At 41.3% G+C, this 22233-nt stretch overlaps 1 protein-coding gene across 3 annotated transcripts in view; it reads right to left on the bottom strand.

Annotated features, from left to right (window-relative positions):
- Window positions 1-2255: 2255 nt before the first annotated feature.
- Window positions 2256-22233, bottom strand: part of TESPA1 (thymocyte expressed, positive selection associated 1) — a 32766-nt gene continuing 12788 nt past the window's right edge. The window contains exons 4-11 of one of the 3 annotated variants that reach the window (XM_065920875.1): window positions 19196-19245; window positions 18564-18617; window positions 17776-17812; window positions 17401-17499; window positions 12831-13039; window positions 10278-11083; window positions 8616-8709; window positions 2256-2765 (exon numbers count right to left, since the gene is read on the bottom strand). In XM_065920875.1, the coding sequence (XP_065776947.1) occupies window positions 2554-2765; window positions 8616-8709; window positions 10278-11083; window positions 12831-13039; window positions 17401-17499; window positions 17776-17812; window positions 18564-18617; window positions 19196-19245 (1561 nt within the window). In that variant the 3' untranslated portion in view covers window positions 2256-2553. Of the gene's footprint in view, window positions 2766-8611; window positions 8710-10277; window positions 11084-12830; window positions 13040-17400; window positions 17500-17775; window positions 17813-18563; window positions 18618-19195; window positions 19246-22233 lie in introns of all 3 variants that reach the window. The other 2 variants (XM_065920881.1, XM_065920892.1) reach the window with 2 other exon arrangements.

The following is a 22233-nucleotide window of genomic DNA, read 5'->3' as shown; positions in this document are numbered from 1 at the left end:
TGTAGCCGCCAGGCTCCTCTGTCCATGGGATTCTCCAGGCAAGAATACTGGAGTAGGTTGCCATTCCCTTCTCCAGGGGACTTTTCCTTTGGGTAAGGCCAATTAGCAAACACTGATGGTCTAAGATGCCTGTCACTCCAGCTCTTAAAAACTCTTCAGCCCTTTGTTTCCACCTAGCTGGGCAACAAGACTGGTCTATTACCAGCAATAGTAGCTAAATAAAATAGAGCTCTGTTTGCTTTGTCATATCTGGTACGATTGATTGTTTTTCTTTAACACTCATGGTTATGTTTTCTTTTGAATCCCTCATTCCTTTTGTTATCTTGTGTTGTATTAGGCAACCAAGTGATACATTACTGTAAACCTCTGTGTGTGTGTGTGTGTGTGTGTGTGTGTGTGTGTGTGTGTGTGTGAGACCTCTCTCCCTGGACTGAAATTTTCTTTGGGAAGAATACTCTCTACCATAGATTGCCTGGGAGAGCCCTGTCAGTGCTCAGGCTCTGTTTATTGACAAACACTTTATGTCTTATACAAACCACAACTGTTAATTATCTTTTAAAAATGTCAAGGTTTAAAAAACATATTTTTACTTACTTCACTCTGTATGTGAAGTAAGTCAGAAAGAGAAAAACAGGGGACTTCCCTGGTGGTCCAGCGGTTAAGAATCCGCCTGCCAATGCTGGAGACAGGGTTAGATCCCTGGTCCAGGAAGATCCCACATGCTGAGAGGCAATTAAGCCTGTGAATCACAACCACTGAAGCCCATGTATCCTAGACCTTATGCTCTGCAACAAGAGAAGCCACCACAATGAGAAGCCCACACACCAAAACTAGAGAGTAGCCCCACTTGCCACAACTAGAGAAAGCCCAAGTGCAGCAACAAAGACCAATGCAACAAATAAATATCTTTTAACAAAAGAGAAAAGCAAATATCCTATGTTAATGTATGTATGTGGAATCGAGAACAGTGGTACAGATGAACCTATTTATAGTGTAGGAATAGAGCCGCAGTCATAGAGAATGGACATGTAGACACAATGTCCATTTTGGGGCAGCGCCATGCTTCGGGAGGCTGGGATTGCTATGTGCACCGGCCTGCGTAAAGGAGACAGCTAGTGGGAGCCGGCCGTGCAGCACAGGGAGCGCTGTAGGGACCCAGTGCTGGGGGCGGGGGAGACGGAGGCTCAGAGGGAGGGCATGTGTGTCTACATGTGGCCAATACACTCTACAGTAGGGACCTACACAACATTGTAAAGCAAGTATGCTCCAATTAAAAAAATAAACATTTTTATTTGTATTGTTTTCTGCCAGCAAAAAATACTGCACATTTTTTGCAATGGCCAAGAGGTGGGATTCCGAATCCCACTCATCTCTTTTCCTATGAAGATCCAAAATTTGGGATACAGGTGGAAGCTGGTTTAGTGGGGGTGGGAGAGAGGCTCCAAGTGGATCTCCTCAGATGGGGCCTCAAGAAGAAAAACAAAATAGGAATAAAACAACCATATGACCCAGGAATCCAACTACTGTGCATATACCTGAGAAAACCACAACTAAAAAAGATACATGTAACCCAATGTTCACTGCAGACTATTTACAATAGCAAGGACATGAAAGCAACCTAGAAATCCCATTGACAGGTGAATGGATAAAGAAGATATATGTGGTACATATATACAATGGAGTATTACTCAGCCATGAGTGAGTTATAGTGAGGTGGATGAACCTAGAGCCTCTTATAAAGAGTGAAGTAAATCAGAAAGATAAAAACAAATATAGTATATTAACATGTATATATGGGATCTAGAAAACTAGTACTGATGAACATATTTACAGAGAACAAATGGAGATGCAGAGTAGAGAATGGACTGGTGGACACAGCGGGGGAAGGGCAGGGTAGGACAAATTGAGAAAGTAGCATATATACATATATATGTATATACATACACACACTATCATGTGTAAAATAGATAACTAGCAGGAAGCTGCTGTATAATATAGGGAGCCCAGCCTGTTGCTCTGTGGTGACCTAGAGGAGTGGAATGGAGTTGGGGAGGATAAACAGGGAGAGGATATATATATAAAATTATGACTAATTTTCATTGATATATGGCAGGGAACACCACAACACTGTGAAGCAATTATCCTCCAATTAAAAAAACTAAAAATAAAAAAGAAGAAAAACAGGAAACTGGTACGGTGGAAGACTTCCTGGAATTTAATTGGGAGCACAGAGGGATGAGTAGAGGCTCCGAGGGAATCCCACTGTAGATTGCACCAAGGTTTCAGAGGTTGAAAGTGGGAATTGTCTTTCCTCATTTAGCTTGAGCCTTTTGAGAGTATTCCAGTAGCACCCTTGTTTCTCAAATTTGATTATCCTTCAATCTACTAACTGCCCTAGGCAGTGTCAAAGCTTGAGAGAAAATTCTTTGTCTAGGTTACCACTGTCCATATCATATATATCATGTATTCTAATACCCACATAGAAAAACCAAAGTGCAGAGAAATGAAGTGACTGTTTAAGGTCTATCTCTGTGCATACTCTTCGTGACAGCATCAGGATGGAGATTCCAGGTCTCTCACTCTGGTCTTCTGTCTGGTGTACCATCTTGCTTTTCTCTTATTGAGGTCAGGAGTTTGCATGGCCAGGGAGCAGGAGCTGGATGTTGGAGGCCGTAGAGCCTCCTGTGAAAAGAGGTGGGAATTAGGCTCTTCTGTGAAGTCACTGCTGTCAGAACCTGTGCTGTGGTTGTGGCGGTGGTGAAAGCCTGCAATGGAAATTTAAAAGAAACACATCAAGCTTTTTTAAAAAAACTGAAGTATAGCTAATTTACAAATGTTGTGTTAGCCTCAGGTGTACACCAGAGTAATGCAATTATATAAGGTCGCTTAGTCGCTTAGTCATGTACGACTCTTTGCAACCCCATGGACTGTAGCCCTCCAGGCTCTTCTATCTATTCATGGGGATTCTCCAGGCAAGAATACTGGAGTGGGTTGCCATGCCCTCTGCAAGAGGATCTTCCCAACCCAGGGATTGAACCCAGGTCTCCTGCACTGCAGGAGGATTCTTTACCACTGAATCACCAGGGAAGCCCACACAGATGAATTCTTTTTATTCTTTTACATTATAGTTATTACAAGATATTGTTTACATTTCTCTGCACTATACAACAAGACCTTGTTGTTTATCTGTTTTATATATAGTATAGTGTGTATTGGGCTTCCCAGGTGGTGCTAGTGGTAAAGAATTTGCCTGCCAATGCAGGAGACGCAAGAACTGGTTCAGTTCCTGGGTCGGGAAGATCCCTTGAAGTAGGAAATGATAACCTATTCTAGTATTCTTGCCTGGAAAATTCCATAGACAGAGGAACTTGGTGGGCTGCAGTCCATGAGGCTGCAAAGTCAAAACTGAGCACCTGAGCACACACACACAGTGTGTGTCTGTTAACCCTAGACTCCTAAAGACCTCTCCTGCTCCTCCACGGCTCCCTGCGGGAACCATAATATCGCTTTCTGTGTCTGCAAGTTTGTTTCTGTTTTGTAATTAAGTTTATTTGTATCATATTTAAGATTCCACAAATAAGTGATATCATATGATATTTGTCTTTCTCTTTCTGACTTATTTCTATTAGTATGATAATTTCTAGATCCATTCATGTTGCTACAAATGTCATTATTTCATTCTTTTCAGTGGCTGAGTAATATTTCACCATATCTTTTAAATTTATTCATCTGTCCATGGATATTTAGACTCCTTTCATATTTTGGCTTCCCATGTGGTGCTAGTGGTAAAGAACCTGCCTGCCAATGCAGGAGACATAAAAGATGCAGGTTCAATCCCCAGGTCAGGAAGATACCCTGGAGAAGGAAATGGCAACACACTCCAGTATTCTTGACTGGAGAATCCCATGGACAGAGGAGCCTGGCTACGGTGCATAGCATCGCAGAGAGTCAGACACAACTGAAGTGACTTAGCAGGTATGCATGTTTTGGCTATTGTAAATAGTGCTATTGGGGTGCATGTATTGTCTTGAATTACAGTTTTCTCTGGGTATATGCCCAGAAGTAGGATTACTTGATCATATGGTAATACTATTTTTAGTTTTTAAAGGAACCTCCTTATTGCTTTCTATAGCAGCTGCACCAATTTGCATTCCCATCAACAGTTTAGGAGGGTTCCCTCTTATCCACACCCTCTCCAGCATTTATTTGTACTTTTTGATGGTGGCCATTCTGACCCATGTGAGGTGATATCTCACTGTGGTTTTGATTTGCATTTCCCTAAAAATTAGCAATGTTGAGCAGCTTTTTATGTCTTTGGAGAAATGTCTATTTAGGTCTTCTGCTCATTTTTGAATGGGTTGTTTGTCACATCATGCATCTTTGAGAGAACTGTACGTACTGGGTTGGTAGAAACTTCCATACCCTACCTGGGGAAATGTTTCATGCTACTACAAGTGATCTTTAAAGTTATTTTCAGCAGTAGCAGTGACATCAAAGAGTCATGTGACTTAGACTTTCTATTCAACTCAATGTTTAGAGTTATTAACAGTTCACCTGTACTTCTATTCTTATTCTTTTGAATAGATTACTGAGCACTGCTGGAGAAAACGACAAAACCATTGCCAATCAATGTTCTGCAACTTGAGTTGAGCCCTAACATTATTCACCAATTTGACTACTGATATATGTCTATTATTTTTGTCCTTTCTCCATAGTGGTGATCTCAAACCTTTATGATCCCCCTCAGATTTCCTGCCTCACACTTTTAATGATGACCTGACAGGAAAAAGGGAGAAAAGAGTAAGCACACACTTCTTGACCTCCTCTCCAGATGACCAATGTAACTAGTCACGCCTGTCCTTTTTCATTTCCTCTCATCTCAGAGATCTGTACCTTAGTCCCTGGCTAAACTCTCCAAAAGTGCTTTGGATCTCAGCTCATTCCCACTCTCCACTGACCTCTCATCGTCATTTCCCTACCCTCCTGAACCACGGTCCCCTGCACTCTATTGATTCTTTTCCTCCAGCAAAAATACATGCTTAAAACTTCATCATCCTAGGGCAAAAAACACAAAACACTCATTAGAGACTCGACCCTTTTACCTACTTTGCTTGCATAATTTCCTATTCATTTTTCACATTAATAGTATAAAGCCCTGTCACACAAATAAAAATACTCTTATCAAGTTTCCTAATCATTTTCTAGTGGAAAATCTAGTGGTCTAATTGCACTGTCTTTCCTATTGGATATTTTATGACATATGTTACTGAACACGACATCCCCCTCCTTGAAACATTATTTCATTGTTCAGTCACTCAGTCATGTCCAATGTTTTGTGGCCCTATGGACTGCAGCATGCCAGGCTTCCCTGTCCTTCACCATCTCCTGGAGCTTGTTCAAACTCATGTCCAGTGAGTCGGTGATGCCATCCAACCATCTCATCCTCTGTCGTACCCTTCTCCTGCCCTCAATCTTTCCCAGCATCAGGATATTTTCTAATGAGTCAGCTCTTTGCATCAGGTGGTCAAAGTATTGGAGTTTCAGCTTCAGCATCAGTTCTTCCAATGAATATTCAGGGTTGATTTCCTTTCTAGTTACTGTGTTTCATTGAGTCTGATAAGCTATTGTTTGTAAGGCTTATGATTATTTTCAAGGAGGCAAGTATGTGTGTGTGTGTGTGTGTGTGTGTGTATGACAAAACCGTATATCTTACAATTACATTGGCTGACAATGTCAATTGTTAGATGCATTCTATTTCAGACATATTCAAATACAGAAAAATGCACATGTTAGAATAAGTGAAATACAGAATCTCTAACCACAATAATTCCTCCTGTAATGAAATTCTATCACCCTAGCAGGAAATAGAATCTATTACTCATTTGAAATGTGTAACTCATGGAAACTTCCTCTCTGGCAGAGCAATTCTAATCTTTCTGTATACCTGACTTCTAGGAAAAGATGGGACATGTTTGAGAGAGGAACTGATGTGCTGGGTATTTCATGAATTGTGTAGAAAAGTATAGTCATATAGACTCTGCACAGCCTGCTTTGCTGGACATCTTGGCATTATTTTTTTCTTGTGTGAGGCTGACATCTGCTGGACAAGTAACACTTGATCAGAGCTTTGTATTTTAGAGTAAATTAAAATTTTTGGCAGTGAAGCTTAGCTGTGGTGCATATACTCCACGTTTTCTATTTGAATTTGGCAAGTTTGGCAGTTAATTTTCTTTTCAAATTTTGTATGCTGTGGTTGAGTCTCAGTGAGCTTTAGAATGAGAGCTAGCCTTTGGGGTATCTTTAATATGTGAGGATAAAGCCCTTTCATTAAACTAGTTGTTCTTAACCCTCACCAGGTGCCAGAATCACTATGTGTGATAGACGATTTATAAACATAGCCACAACAACCCTCCCATTCCACATGCCTTTTCACAGTGTGACTTTGCCACTCCTATTAAAATAGTAAAGCATGTTTTCCTTCCTTTTGAATCTAGATTGGCTTTGCAATTTAATTTGAGCAATAACATGTGGTTGAAGGGGTATTGTACAACTTACAACATATCCTTAAAAAGAGACATTGCAACTTCAGTTTTTGCTGAACATTCTTCAGTTAAGACTACTGAAGAATGACTCAACCCCCATGGAGAAAGTACCTGGCTGACAGTGAGCACCAAGATTCAGTACCAAGGTCAGCACCATTAGGGTGAGCCCACTTTTGACCAGGTCCAGCCCAGCCAACTAGCCAAAAGCAGTTGCATAAGTGAAACCAGATAAGACAAGCAGAAGAATCCCACCAGCAAACCCACGAAATAGAAATAATAAGTAAGTTTTTCTTTAAGTCACTATGTTTTGGGTGGTTTATTATACAGCAATAGATGATTGATATCATTAGGAAAATTTTTTAAGAAGAATAAACAATAATAATGCCCAAGTTCAAATCTAAGAGATTTATATTTAGTTCTATTAGGTGGAATCCAAGAAATAAAATATATTTTTTTTAAAAAAAAGCTTGCAAGATTGGGAATCACTGATCTAAATATTTTATGCCCATAATTACTTTTTCTAAAATCTTATCATCTAAAGCAGCAGCATCATAACAGCTACTCCAATAATTCACATTTCTTTCACATACTCCTTGTAAGGTTTCGTAGGAACAAACAAAACTTGATTTCTGCAAGATTACTGGGCTAGTAGGAGGTAGGTTATTTGACTTCATATCCTAAATTTTTTCAACTACACATAGTAGATTGCTGCTTCTGATATCTACCTCTTCTGTGAGTGACTGATACCTACTAGTTATGTACCTGGAGATGAAGGTAATGGACATGAGAGAAAATAAAGTGACTAAAACCACAGATATTAGAATTAAAGAATTTAGACTCATAAAGACCTTTGTGATTCAGGACCAGTAACAATGAAATTTCATGTTAATCAAAATTTTGGTTAACAACTGGTTAACAATCAACAATTTCATTAATATCGGACTAGGAAGTGCAGTAAATAGTAATAAGACATCCAAAATGGAGGGAACCCTAAGCAAGATGATTCATTTACTTAATTCAAGAAAGATTTCAATTCTTACTCTGTTGTAAGAACTCTCTCTCTTCTCACAGAGAATTCTTATTCTCTGTGGTCCTAGGGAACAGGCAGTGGTAGCACCAGGAGACTAATTTCTGCTTAGTTTAAACATAAATCTTTAGCAAGAATTAAAAAGAATAAAAAATACCTCTGAAAGAATTAATGCTTGAAATTCACATCTAGAGGAAAGACATTTTAGCTGCAGTAATTACCTACATAATATTCATGGTCCTTCTTTGAGGAGGGAAGGAAAGCTTTTGTATATCAAACCCGAGGTGCAGGATAGACCTCAGAGCTTAAATGAACACAACTGTAAGACGCATTAAGGAATTTTGTCTAAGTCCTATGATTTAGGCTGATTAGAAAGCAGCTAAAAGCAGGTGTGAGGGTATAAATCTCCATGGTTGGTTTTCACCTGTTGCAAAACTATAATGCTTCTTAAACTTCAATGTACAAGCAAATCACCTAAGGATCTTAGTAAAATTCGATTCATCAGATATAGGATGGGGAAGGGCTGGGATCTCACATTTTAATGATATCCCAAGTGATGCTAATACTGCTATTCTGCAGACTATATTTTGAATATTAAGGTAATACAGAATTTTCTCCCCAAATAACAGTTTTCAGACTGTGATCACCAAAACAATGACATCAACATCACTTGAGAACATGTTAGAGATGCAGATTTCCAGGCCCTGTCCAGACCTAGTCAATCAGAAACTCTGGCAGTGAGGACCCAGGCATCCGTAGTGCCTCAAGCCTTCAGGGGATTTTGATGCTAAAGTCTGAGAGTCACTGATTTAGAGAAATATTTATCCAGCCATAATAGAATCACCCTACCTAAGAGCTTAAAAAAATAAAAACAAAAACAAAAAACCAGTCCCTGGGCTCTATTAGCAGGCAGGATGTGGGGACACTTCATTGTGAGTATTTGTAAAAATCTCAACATGTGCTTGCAATGTGCGGCCCAGTTTGAGAACCAAGAGAGACAGAGACAGAGACAGAGACAAAGAGAGACGAGAGAGCCACTCACTCACTTCTGGAGTCTTCACCAGCAGAAGTCAGGGAGCGGTGGTGATGTCCAGGTCTGCCGGGCCAGTGGCTGTCCTCCTCCTCACTGTGGCTTTGCACCTGTAACCAAGGTCCCCGCAGAACTCAGTCAGCACCAGGGTGGGGAACAGTGCGGGATGGCAGGCGACATGGGGGAAAGAGGCTGAGTGTACTTGAGCAACCTGGCCTCGTCTCTTGCGGTAGGAGCCCGGCAGTGAGGAAGGCAGGGCCAGCTCTGCATTCAGTGAGGGCTGGCACACATGCAGACAGGACTGCGGATCATCATGGCCTCTCTTTGTGTCAAGGGTTTGACAGATTTTCCTCAAGACTCTGGCACTTGGTCGTAGCACTGTCTATAGACCCAGGCAAGAGCAATCCTGAGTTTTACAGAGCTCATGGGATGAGGAGTCAGTGGACTGAGAGAATGTGTCTACTTTGATCTTGCACTAGCCCTTCTAGACCATGCTCTGGATGCCCACAATCCCCTCCCCAAATGCAACTCAAATGGCCCCAAGCCTATTTCAGGGAAATGCACTGGTTTTGCCTGGTGTCTGTTCTCTCAAGGCCGGCCTTTTTCCTAGGATATGCACTGCTAGACCTGAACGATGACTGGTAGATGGTTATATGGGTTGGTGGGGGAGTTGTGGGGGCTTCCCAGGTGGTGCTAGTGGTAAAGAACCCAGCTGCCAATGCAGGAGATGTGAGAGATGCAGGTTCAAGCCCCAGGTCAGGAAAATCCCCTGGAAGAGGGCATGGCAATCCACTCCAGTATTCTTGCCTAGAGAATCCCATGGACAGAAGAGCCTGGGTAGGCTACAGTCCATAGGGTCACAGAGTGGGACATGACTGAAGTGACTTAGCATGCATGCACACATGCAGGGGTTTGTGGCATTTGAATATGCCAGCTGGGGTGTTCACACATGGTATACAAAATCCCTTATGTTGCAGGACAGACGTGGGTATGGGAAGAGAAGGAGATAGGGGAGGGAAGGACTAGGATGGCTCTGCCCACGCTGCCATATTCTAGCACTGAAGTTCTAAGAGTGGGAATTCTAGATTTGAATCTGAATTTCTAGGTCTTCGTGGTTATATACTTGCCAAGGTAGAAGAGATTTTATATAATCATGTTAGTCTAGTGTGTAACTGACCTCTATCTGTACTCTTGTGTGTATCCCACAAATGATAGGGGTAGGTGTGTTTGATGGGAAATTTTAGTGAAGATCAGCCTGGAAGAGGAATTAGAAAAATAGTGACAAAAACTGGGTGCTCTTAACAAACTGGGTCTATTTCTCTTTCCCCTTTCTTCTATATTAATTTTGGTTGATCAGTTGTATCCGACTCTTTGTAACCTCATGGACTGTAGCCCTCCAGGCTCCTCTGTCCATGGAATTCTCCATGCAAGAATACTGGAGTGGGTAGCCATTCCCTTTTCCAGGGGATCTTCCCGAACCAGGGATCAAACCTGGGACTCCAGCATTGCAGGCAGACTGTTAACCATCTGAGCCACCAGGGAACCCACTTTCAAAGGTTTCTGAATGTAATTCAAGACTTGGTATATCTGACAAGGAGGATATATTTTAACCCAAGGGCAAGAATCCAGAATTCAAGGGCAGGAATGCCAACCTCTCCCTCATTTTCAGCCCACTCACCTCCAAGTCCAAAGTGTCCTGCCACTGCTCAGTTAGGGATCGGTGCATTTCTGTCCCCTCTTGACTCTGTTTCCATTTCTGCTGGATGATGGACAGGTCCAGTGAGTTAACCTTCTTGCCCATGGGATTCTTCTGAAACAGACTCCTTCGTGCTCTGCTCTTTCTTGCCCAGAAGGCACCATCCTGGACTGAGTGGGCCTCCTTACTGCTGGCCTGCAGCCCCCACAGCTCTCTCTGCTCCTGCACAGGGTCTGTGCTCCACTGCAGATCTGCTCTGGGCAGAGAATGTGAGCAACATGGTATCCTGAGGTCAGAACCCAGAGTTTCTGAAGGTTCTTGCCATGTGGACATGCCCTGCTGTGTTTCTTCTTTAAGGCAGAGGACACATGGGCAGGAAGAAGTAGGCAGTTTTGTGCCCTTGATAGGGGGCATGGGGTCTCCCCGTGGGCCTGGTCCAAACCCAGAGTCTTGCTGGAGGACCAGCTTCTCTCCTCTCACTCTGTCCATCACTTCCCACACCACCTGGTCCAAACTGTTTCTTTTGGGAGTATGGTCGGGTGGGGAGAGTCTATCTCGTGGGCACGTGTACAGGCACATTTTGGAGATGGCTTTCCGGAGGCGCTCTCTGGGTGAGTGAGGTTCAGGCTCTGGAGACAGAATCTTGATGGATGGCATGTCAGTTGGGTTGCAATTCCAGAACATGTGGGATGGTGTGAACTTTTGGACAGGTGTCTTAGACACATAGGAGTAGAGACAGAAGAAGGCATCTGCGGTGACGGCCAGTGTCTGCACTTGCTTAAACCTGCCTGAGTGCAAGGGGTGAAGATGGTGAGTCTAGGAGCCGTCAGAAAATTACTTCTTGAATTTTTCCCTTCAATAGCTTTCCTAAAACTCAAAATTCAGGAAGAAGATGCCAATTTCTCCACCAACATTTCTCCCATTTACATTTCTTAGACCTAGGATTCCCTTTCTTGATCTTCTTGACTTTTTGGCTCTTTATCCCCAGTAGTCTAGAAATTAATTCTATACAGGATGAAAAGCTTTTCCATATCTTGATTTAGCATATCCTTTCTGCTGTCAATATACAATGGCCTCTATCACTATGCTTGCTTCAGTAGTTCCCAACCTTTTTGGGATCAGAGGCCAGTTCCATGGAAGACAATTTTTTCCATGGACTTGGGTTAGAGGGATGGTTTCAGCATGATTCAAGTGCATTACAAAGTGCACTTTGTTTTTATTATTATTATGTTAACTCCACCTTAGATAATCAGGCATTAGATCCCAGAGGTTGGGGACCCCTGCTTTAGATGACAAATGTGACTAAAAAGGGCAAAACTAACATTGTGTTCTTAGTAAGAAAACTTTAGGGTTATGGAAATCTTCTTTCATAGAAGCAAATTTGAGAGATAGCAATTACTAGGCAATGGACAAGGGTAGAGAAATCTAGATGGTCTATATTATTTCTAATAGACTTTGCTTCTCAACATGTGGTCAGTAGTTCAGTAGCATTGGCGTTGCTTGGGAACTTATGTTAATACAGAATCTCAGACTATATCCCATGCATCTTAACAATATCCTTTCATAATTCATATGCGCATCCATGTTTGAAAAGCATGTGATAAACCATTTACCCATTAAACTGTAAGAGTCCTAAAGGCAAGATCATGTTCCTCTTGCCTAGCTGCTATTCTTCCAGAATTTAACATCCCTACCTGGCACATAAAATACATTCAACAAAAACATCCTCAATCTTTAGGGTGCATGGGAATCATATAAAGTGCTTGTGAAATACTTCCACTGAAAATCCTTATGTCAGCAAGTGGAGCTCAGGAGTATTATTTTACCACATTTTAAAGCTGAATCTATACAAAGGATCTGAAACAACACCATCAGGAACACCACTATGATGGGGGGTAGCGTGGGCTGTAAAAGAATATTATTTGAAATATATTCTAGCATATAGAATAAAATAGTCTTTCATCCCTCATCAAAGTAGAGAGGCCCTCTCACATCTTTCTTCAGTATGGAATTGGGACAACTTAAATCATTGTTTCCCTAGATGTGGTAAGATTACACATAAGGATCATTGGTGTGCTTACTTAAATATTCCTGAGCCCTTCCTTCTCTGGAAGAAAAGCCAATGAATATGAATGCTTTATAAACTCCTGCACAATTTAACATAATTAACAGAACTGCTGTCCTAAATGGAACTTGTATTAATGTAGTGGCTATAAATGGGGAACATTCACTAATTCCAACTGAGAAATAGAAAATGGTGACAAGATTTAAAGACATCCAATTTGATTCAGTGAAAAGAGAGAAGATTTAAAAGAAAGTCACTGGGATACCAGGTCTCTTGAAAACTCTTCAAGAGAGAGAAGCAGAACTCAAAGTTCTCCATTCACTGAAGACAACATAGGAAGAAACAGACACAACAGACAAAGGGTCAAGAGAAGCTAACCAAGAGAAAGTAGGATTTAGAGCCATTGATCCCTGTTATGACTGTCTGGAGGCTGAGAGAGGAGTAGAGCACGGGTCTGTGCTAACACTCACTGGCCAGCATGAGGCAAGGGTCCTCCATCTCAATCCTCCGCACCTGGGACTTCAGGAAGAGCTGGAAATCAATGCCTTTGGCTTGAGAGGGGGTGGTGAAAAATCGAGCAGGGATTCGAGAAGTGTCTTTGTGGTCCTCCTGACCAAAGCCCAGGCTGAAAAGGACATCTTCCGCATCTTCTTGCACCTTGTCCAGAATCTCTGAGATGCTGAAAAGTGGGGGTTTGGGTAAACATAGGAAGCTTTGAGAAACAGGGTAATCCAGACTATCTAATAAAAGTGTGAGGACACTAAGATACCTTTCTGGCCATTTCTCTGTCTACCACTGCAACCCAGAAAAGCTTTCACTTCTCTGAATCTAAATTCTCTGTCTGAAACCTGGGAATTATCATCTGACCTTGGTTTAAAAATTGAACATGATTCTATTAGAGTACTTCAAACAACTGATTTAAATGATTACAGATGAATGAAAATTTGCTATGAGAGGGATCCGAAAAATCAAAATCAGCGTAGTTGCAAAATGCTCTGTGGTTGTGTTATTAACCAGTCAGCGCCCATTTGCTACATGATAGAGCTGGCTTTTGCCAAGTGCTTTGTAACTTGTACCAGCCTGCACCAGTGGTTGGTGGACCAATCAGGCAACGAGTGTGTAAGCAACACAGAACTCATTTTATTCTCACCCTCAGGATAAAATTGTGTCAATACAGCTGTGTTAGGTAGGCCTGTTTGTAGCACAATTTCAGGATAGAAGCCCTGCATCTGTAGATCAAACACTTTCTGTCTCCAACATACGTCTATGTGCAAATCGTTGCAGCACCAGACTGCTGACACAGGAGCTCACTAACAGGGCATCAGTGAGAGCAGGGGAGCTGTGAATTATTTGAGGCTTCGACTAATCACTGTTAATCTCTTCGGAAAGGACACCAGGTGTTCCAAACAGTTTAAGTAAACACTCTTGTTTAAGTAAAAGCTGGATAATTGGAATCCCTGGCCCTATTCTTGTGCGTTCCTCCTCACTGCTAATTTCATCTCCATGATCCCGAGTTTCCTTATCTGAATTATGGTTATAAGACTAGATCCCTGAGGAGGCAGGATATCAAGGCGGCAGAAAAGGAAGATGCTGAGCTCACTGCCTTCTGTGAACACACCAAAAAATACATCCACACGAGGAGCACTTCTTGCTGAAATCAGACTGGATGGAGACTGGCAGAAAGACTCTTCGACAACTAAGGCTATAAAGAATGATCTACACGGAAGTGGGTAGGAAGAGAAGAGAAACAATCAGATCAGGATCTGCATCCCTAGGAGGGGACACAGAGGAGGAGGGGGATCCCAGAGGCTCAGAGATCCTCCCTGGGGAATGGATGGTTCAAACTACAAATTGGGCACCATAGCCCTCGAGTCTGATGCTGGGCAGAGGAGTCCCATTCACTAGCTTGAAAACCAGTAGGACTAATAGGAGGGCGGTAAGAACCGTGCTCGCAGAGATTATGCACACACACTCCTGAAACAGGGATGAGGAAGCAGATTCAGTGTGTCTGGGACTCTGGCCAGCTTCCTGCAACCTACACTGAGCATCACTCCAGCTCTTCTCACTCGCTAGTGCGGTGGCTCCACTAGGGTGGAGGCCCATCGGTGAAGACTGTGGAGCTGTGGGGTATGCAGCTGTCTTGGACCCAGCACAGATCTGAAACGGGCGATGGCAGCCGTTACTGTTGCTCCCAGAGGAGGCAGATCAAGAACAGACTGAAACTCTAACTGAATGTGCCAGAACTTCTCCAGAGTGTGCCCTAGCCTGCACTGGGTACCTGCTCTGCCCTTCTTGCTCTAGCGCTGTTCCCCTCCGGGGCGAAGGTAGCAATGCTGGGATGGGGAGTACACACACTAAAAGGGAAGGGAACCAGCTCAGACCTGACCCTCTGGAATCCTGCTCCAGAAACGCAGGACACAGTCTTGCCCTGGATAGGGAGCTGTCAGTCACCGAGCACAGAGCCCTGGCTCACACCTAACTCTGGCTCTAGCCAACACCCTCACCCCCGTCTCTAGCTGCGCTTTCCACTAAGGTGATAGTATATGTAAAATAGCCAATGAGAATTTGCTCTAAAAAAGGAGCTCAAATGTGACTTGTGCTCATTTCAGATACAGCTCTTTTATAAAGCTACAGTCATCAAAGCAGTATGCTACTGGCACGAAAACAGACACATGGATCAATGGAAGAGAACAGAGCCCAGAAATACACTCATGCATGTATAGTCTTGTAATCTATGATATAGGGGGAAAGAATATACAATGGAATAAAAGACAGTTTCTTCAATAAATGGTGCTGGGAAAACTGTATAGCTGCATGTAGAAGAATGAAATTAGAACATTTTCCTACCCCATAAAAAAATAAACTCAAAATGGATAAAGACAGTTCTATAAGAACAGAAACCATAAAACTCCTAGAAGAAAACACAGCCACATCACTCTTGAACATAAATCATAGCAAAGCTTTTTTCGATCTGTCTCGTAAGGCAAAGGAAACAAAAGCAGAAGTGAACAAATGGGACCTGATTAAACTTAAAACATTTTGCACAGCAAAGGAAACCATTTACAAAATGAAAAGACAACCAACTGGATGGGAGAAAATATTTTCAAATGATATGACTGATAATGAGTTAATATAAAATGAGTACATAGCTCATATAACTCATATAAAAAAATAAAGAAACTAATTAGAAAATGGGCAGAAGATCTGAAAAGATATTTTCCCAAAGAAGACATATAGATGGCCAATAGACATGAAAAGATGGTCATCAATAGTGGAATATTACTCAGTCATAAAAAAGGAATACATTTGAGTCAGTTCTAATGAAGTGGATGAACCTGAAGCCTATTATACAGAATAAAGTAAATCAGAAAGAGAAAAACAAATATCTTATATTAACACACACACACACACATGGAACCTACTGGCAGAGCAGCAGTGGAGACGTAGACATGGAACAGACTGGGGACGCAGCCACAAGGAGAGGGCTGGACGAGCTGAGAGAGTGGCGTGGAAATACATGCATCACCACATGTAAACAGCCGGTGATTTGCTCTATAAGCCAAAAGGAGCTCAAGCCTGGTGCTCTGTGACAACTTAGAGGGGTGGGACGGGATGGGAGGTGGGAGGCAGTTTCAAGAGGGAGGGATATATACCAATGGCCGATTCACACTGATGTGTGGCAGAAACCAACACAACATTGTAAAGCAATTATTCTCTAACTAAGAATGAATAAATTAAAAACAAGAAAATCAAGGGAAAAAAGATGTGGTATATATCAGACATAAAAAAGAATGAAATAATACCATTTGCAGCAACACACATCTAGAAATTATTATACTGAGTGAAGTAAGTCAGAGAAAGATAAATATCATATGAAACTACTTACACATGTAATAAAAAAAAAGATACAAATGAACTTATTTACAAAATAGAAATAGACTCACAGACTCAGAAAGCAAGCTTATGGTTACCAAAGGGGATGGCAGGGGATGAGAGACAAATTAGGAGTTTGGGATTAACACATATACACTACCATATATAAAATGGGTAAACAATAAGGACCTACTATACAACACAGGAAACTATACTCAATATTTTGTAATAACCTATAATAGAAAAGAATCTGAATAAGAATATATATATATATATATATATATATATTTGAATCACTTTGCCGTACATTTGAAGCGTTGTAAATCAAATGTACTTCAACAAAAGTTTTCTTTTAAGTGCAGACATTTGAGTCTCGCCCCCAGAGAGTCTATGTGTTAACTGAATTGGGGTGTAAGGCTCAGTGAGTACAAATCACTAAAAATAGTAAATAAGCTAATAAGTCTGAGAACCAGGTTTGATATTCAAACTTCGACTCCAAATTCCAAACAATTGTTATAATAGCACACTAGTTCTCATCATTTTCCACCTTGTTTTAGAGCTATTGGTGTGTATTTTTTTTTCACCCTATAGAAGTGTTGAACTCCTGCAGGCAAACTTTGTATCTGCTTAATTTTCAAATTCCATACAGTCATTGCCTGGTCTGCATGTGGAGATACAAAATTGCTTGAATGAATCAATATTTTATCACCTCAATCAATCAACCAATTAATAGATACATTGATTGATTGTTTTGTTGTTTTTCAGTCACTAAGTCATGTCCAACTCTTTGTGACCCATGGACTGCAGCATGCCAGGTTTCCCTGTCCTTCACTATCTCTGGCAGTTTGCTGAAACTGATATCCAACTGATTGTTTGCTGAGAACTTATTATAAGTCCTGGAAATGTGATGGGACCAATATTACACTTCCTGGTGTACAAAGTCCAGGGGAGGAGACACCTGTACTTTACACACAGCAAGCAGCTCTGAGTAGTAGATATCTGTGCATCTCTGCTATTCTTGAAGCACATTGTCACCCTTGTCAAGTGTATGACTGCATAGAAGCGCTAGTAATGTATCCCAGAAGAAAACTGGCAGTGGCTCTCAGTTCCAGTCTCTTCTGCCTCTCATCTTCCCTGACCTTATACCCTGCCAAACTTGGTACCTACCTTGAACTAGTCTTGTTGGTCCCACCAGTCATGCTGCTGGAAGCCAAACTGCAGCCAAGATCTAGCAGCTGTCCGGGCCGGGATGTCTCCAGGAAGCTCCTGCAGGGATCAATGCTGAAGTCACACTAATCTTGTGAGCAATCAGTCTGCACTCTGGCTTCTAGACATGTCCTGCGGGCACAGTCACTACCTGCTGGGCATGTTTGAACCATCTACTATAAAAACTGAATCTATGGTCTCATTTCTGGTTGGAAATTTCACTCTCTATTATGAAACTGCAGCTCTTTGTTTTTAATCTCTTGGACTCTGATGCCCATCCCAATTCAGTAGCTCCTGAAAGAGACACCACTCAGCCTGGCTGAAATTAACACTTACCTGGAGTAGAGTTTGCTGCTGGCGGCCAACAGTGTGGCTGGACAAGTAATAGAAAGACACAGTTAGAAGGGAAAATGAAAATCATCTGAGCTGCCCCTCTGAACTGAAACCTCAGCCCCTTCTGCTCCTCTCTGCTACTACTACAGGCCCATAAACCCTATGAACACTGTTCTTTAGGAAAGTATATGAAGATTATCAAACATAGACCTGGAAGGGGGACAAACACGGCAGAGAAAAACTGGCCCCGAGCCTCTGAGCTTCTGAACCATGCCTGGTGTCCAGACAAGAGTTTCTCTGTCCTGAGGAGGACAGAGTCATTCAGGCCCCCAGGCTAGTGTTCCTGTTTCACCACATGGGTCTCTAAGGGTCCCAGAAGACACAGGTGGGTTGCTGTACCTACATCCTTCATTTCAGCCTTTATCTTCCTCCAGTGTAATCTCTCTCTTACACCCAGTACTCAGGTTGCTTGGGGCTTCTATATAGAAAACCATTTCAAAGATGTCTGGGCAGCCAACTTTATGGTGATTTTATGTATTATCTTCCTAGGGGCCAAAGGAAAGCTCCAATGATGAACCAGTAAATGTCTTGATAGGCTGGTGAGCAGACATTTCTGGGCATGTGATGCTTTCTGAGTTTTCCATTAGATCATACGGGATTGCTCTTTCCCTGCAGAGAAGATGCCAGGGAAGCGCTGCTTCTTTCTGCAGTTCTCCCCTTCCAGTCTATCTTCATTCATCCGGTGGATAGCAGCTTCCTCAATCCCAACCTCAGAGAGCTGTGCCACTTACCCTCTGCTCCAAGGCTCAAGTCATCTTCAAAGCTGGTTCCATGGCTGGGGCACCCTGTCAGATAATGAGGCAAGGGCTGCAGAAAATCAGGCTTGGACTCACACACATGCTCACATGCTTATATACACATCTACAACCACACAGTCACATCACACATCCACACATCTGCAAAACAACCCCAGCCATACGTATACTAAAATAACATTCATAATTCTGATAAAAATAATCAAGTAAAAGTGTTTGTTGTTTTATAAAATTACCTACAATTAATCTGTCCCCAAATCACATAGTCATGTACACAGTCCTTTGTCAAAGAAATAGCACATGGGGGTATGCACTCATACACATAAACATACATAACACAGACACACACATTTTATAAAGCTCTTTGTCCATAGCAGTGATTATTAGCTGAGCAACCACTAACAGAAGATAACCTTTGAGGACTAGTCAGCCTGTGGGCTCTCAGCCAACACTATCTTCTGGGGCTCCTGGATTGCCTTATGACCATTAACAGGTGTTCTGCAGGCAGTGAAAAGATAGCATTCTTATGCACTCATATGCATGTGCATGTACACACACACCGTTTCAGGTGGATGAACAGGAGAAGAAAGAATAGAGCCTCTACTTACCATTGTAGTTCGACTGTCCTGCTTCCTCAAAAAACCCTTCTTCAGAGTATCTAAAAACCAAAAAGAAACTCGCAGGTTTAAATCACTACATTTTCAAAGGGGCTTTTCTTCAAATATCTCCCACAAGTTTGTGTAATTTTCTAACGAGAGTCAGTAGTATTTATATCGCTTTTATGGTGAAGAAAATGGAGAGTGATGATTTGCTGACAAATCCATAGAGGCAGTCAGAGGGCCCCATATTTTAAATTGGGCTGCCATCATGCTGACCACAGTGCCCCAAGTCAGCTTAGCAATAATTCTTCAGAAGTTAGGAAATAGGAAGAAAAGAATGTGGAAACAAAACTGGAGAAATCTATTTACAGAAGCAGGGGTTTGGGTACCATAAACTTGCCATTACAAATGCAAATATTGAGACTAAGAAAAAAATCTTTTAGGAGGTCATCTTACCTACCCACCCTCCCTTCCTTTCCTCTTAGCTCCATTCTTGGTGAATATCATGTCTTTCAGGAAGCAGTAGGAACGGCATTTCGGTTGAAGATTATATTTCTACATTTTGAGATATGTGCTTTATCAGACACTCACTATCTCCACAAGAACAGATGGAAGTCAGCATACACGGTAGTGAGAAACAACTTAAGCAAGGAAGAAATTCACTGTCGGAAACAAGTGAATGAAGTTGTCTATGAAAAAGCTTTGAATGGGGAACAGAGTACCTGGATTCTAGTCCTGGCACCTTGCTGCTGCTATGTTCTCAAATATATTAAGTAAGGGGATTTAGACGCCTAGATATTATCATTGTCTAAGTTCACTTTGAGCACTGATGTGTTGTGAGTTTTATAGTTGGCTTTCCTGAAAGTTTTAAAAACGGAAGTTGCACATGATGCTTTGCATATAATCTCAAATGGAGGCTGGAATAGAGAAGAGTTGCTAAAGCGAGTTAACAGGGAAACTGACTGGAAAGCAGCCACTGGAGCTGTTCTGAAGCAAGTCTTCTCCTTTATTCAGTGATCCAGGCAACTCTCAGGCTATCAGAGTATCAGTTCATGAAATGTTTCATAATGAAAATGGGCTTACAGACACTGTAGAACAAACTGTGCTTAATTTTTCAAAATACATCACTATATATTACTGGTACTTTCCTTTAAATAGTGAAAAAATCAACAATAGTTTCTAAAATCTGGATTTTTACCTGTCCTCATAAGAAAAACATCAATGTGTGCTATAAAATGTAGAATTATACTCAAGGTAATTAAGAATGGGTAATTCTAATAAATACAATTAGAACTACAAATATATACTTTTCTTCCTAATATATAATTGCATAAAAACATATGTTATAATACAACAAACGTGTTAGTACATAGAACATCACAAATATTAGTATAAATTAATATTTCCTACTACTATTAAAAGACATTATGATAGCTAATGCAGTCAACTACTAGAATGACAAGATCTACTGTTGCATTTAATGCTTGTGGTGTCAGTACACAGTAATGCAACTACTGAAGCCCACTACTAATATGACTACAATAAAACACACTACTGTTGCATTTCTAGGTATGCCATCAATGGAAATGCCTGTATATAGTCACCAAAAGAAATAATATATATAAAAACCCAGAATCAGGAGACTCCCAGATCTCTAGTTATTGTAAAGTGGATAAATTGCACGATGGATAGACAACCAGAGCTACACAATTAAAAAGAAGGATCTATTGCTGGATGAAAATGCGTGGAAGAACATCACAAACTTAAGGATGAACAAAAGAGGCATGTATAAAAAAGTGCATATGGTATGATTCCATGTATATAAAGCTTAAAAAGTACAAACCTTATCTATGATGCTACAAGTCAGGGTACTGGTTACCCTTGGAAGTAGGGCAGTGAACGGGAGGGGGCATAAGGGGCTTCTGGAGAGCGGGCAATGCTTCACATTAGATTTGTCAGATTTCATCACTCTATTCCCTTTGAGAAAATTCACTGAACCATATACTTAATCCTCACTTATTTTTCAGTAAATATTTTATACTTCAATGTGATTTATATTGCTCTTATATTAACAGGTTTTTTTTGAGGTACAATTGATATACAAGGAACAGCACACATTTAACATGTGCAACTTGATAAGCATGGACATATGTAAACACTGGTGATACCGTCCATCAGCAATCGAGGAAACAGACATAGCCAACAAATCCCAGGGTATCTTCATTTCCCTTTGACTTTTTTTTTTTTTTTTGAAATAAGAACACCTAACATGAGATCTACCCTCTAAACAAATTTTGAAGTGCCCAATACCGCACTGTTAACTATAGGCACCACGTGGTCAGCACTCGTCGCGGGAATGTACTCATCTGACAGCTGGGATTTACACCCACTGAGTTGAACAATTTATATTAAAAAGAAAAATTCTACTGATGTGTATACTTCAATAAAGTTTACATTAAAATACCACGGATAAAATTCCTTATTTGTCCAAAACAAAATTTGGTAATACAAGATTTGCTGGGTGTGCATCCTTTGCTTCTATTTTCTAGTTGTGCTCTAGCAGGCATTTCTATAGTCTACATATGAGGACCAGCTCAGGCTGACCCTTGCTTTTCTATGTGTATGTGGGATACACAACAGAAGTATGGACAAAAGCCTGGATGTGTTGATGTCTTCTCACTGAGAATGATGGTCTGACATTTCACAGCCCTCATCCAAGTCCCAGGCCTGTCATGAGTTATTGCTTAGGACATAAAGTCAATGACTAGAGACTAGATCCAGAGCTTGCTCCTCTCCATATTTGCATTGAAAGGTCCCTTAGCATCATTTCATTCTGACATAGAAGGGCCAAGTTACTGCTCTTCCTATATACCCAACTCATAAACAAAGAGTACAAAGGAGTATTGAACTGTGGGAAGCATTTTAAATCCTGGGGCAGTTCTTACACACCCAAACCTGCAAGCATTCCCATTAACATCATCCCTTTAATTCCCTGTATTTTGATTACCCTTAATTGACTTTTGAAGTAAAAAAATTTTGAACCAGAT

Source organism: Muntiacus reevesi, chromosome 1 (genome assembly GCF_963930625.1).
Source record: "Muntiacus reevesi chromosome 1, mMunRee1.1, whole genome shotgun sequence".
Lineage (NCBI taxonomy): Eukaryota > Metazoa > Chordata > Mammalia > Artiodactyla > Cervidae > Muntiacus > Muntiacus reevesi.
The sequence above is the reverse complement of the archived record's forward strand: the minus strand, read 5'-3'. Positions and strand labels throughout refer to the sequence as shown.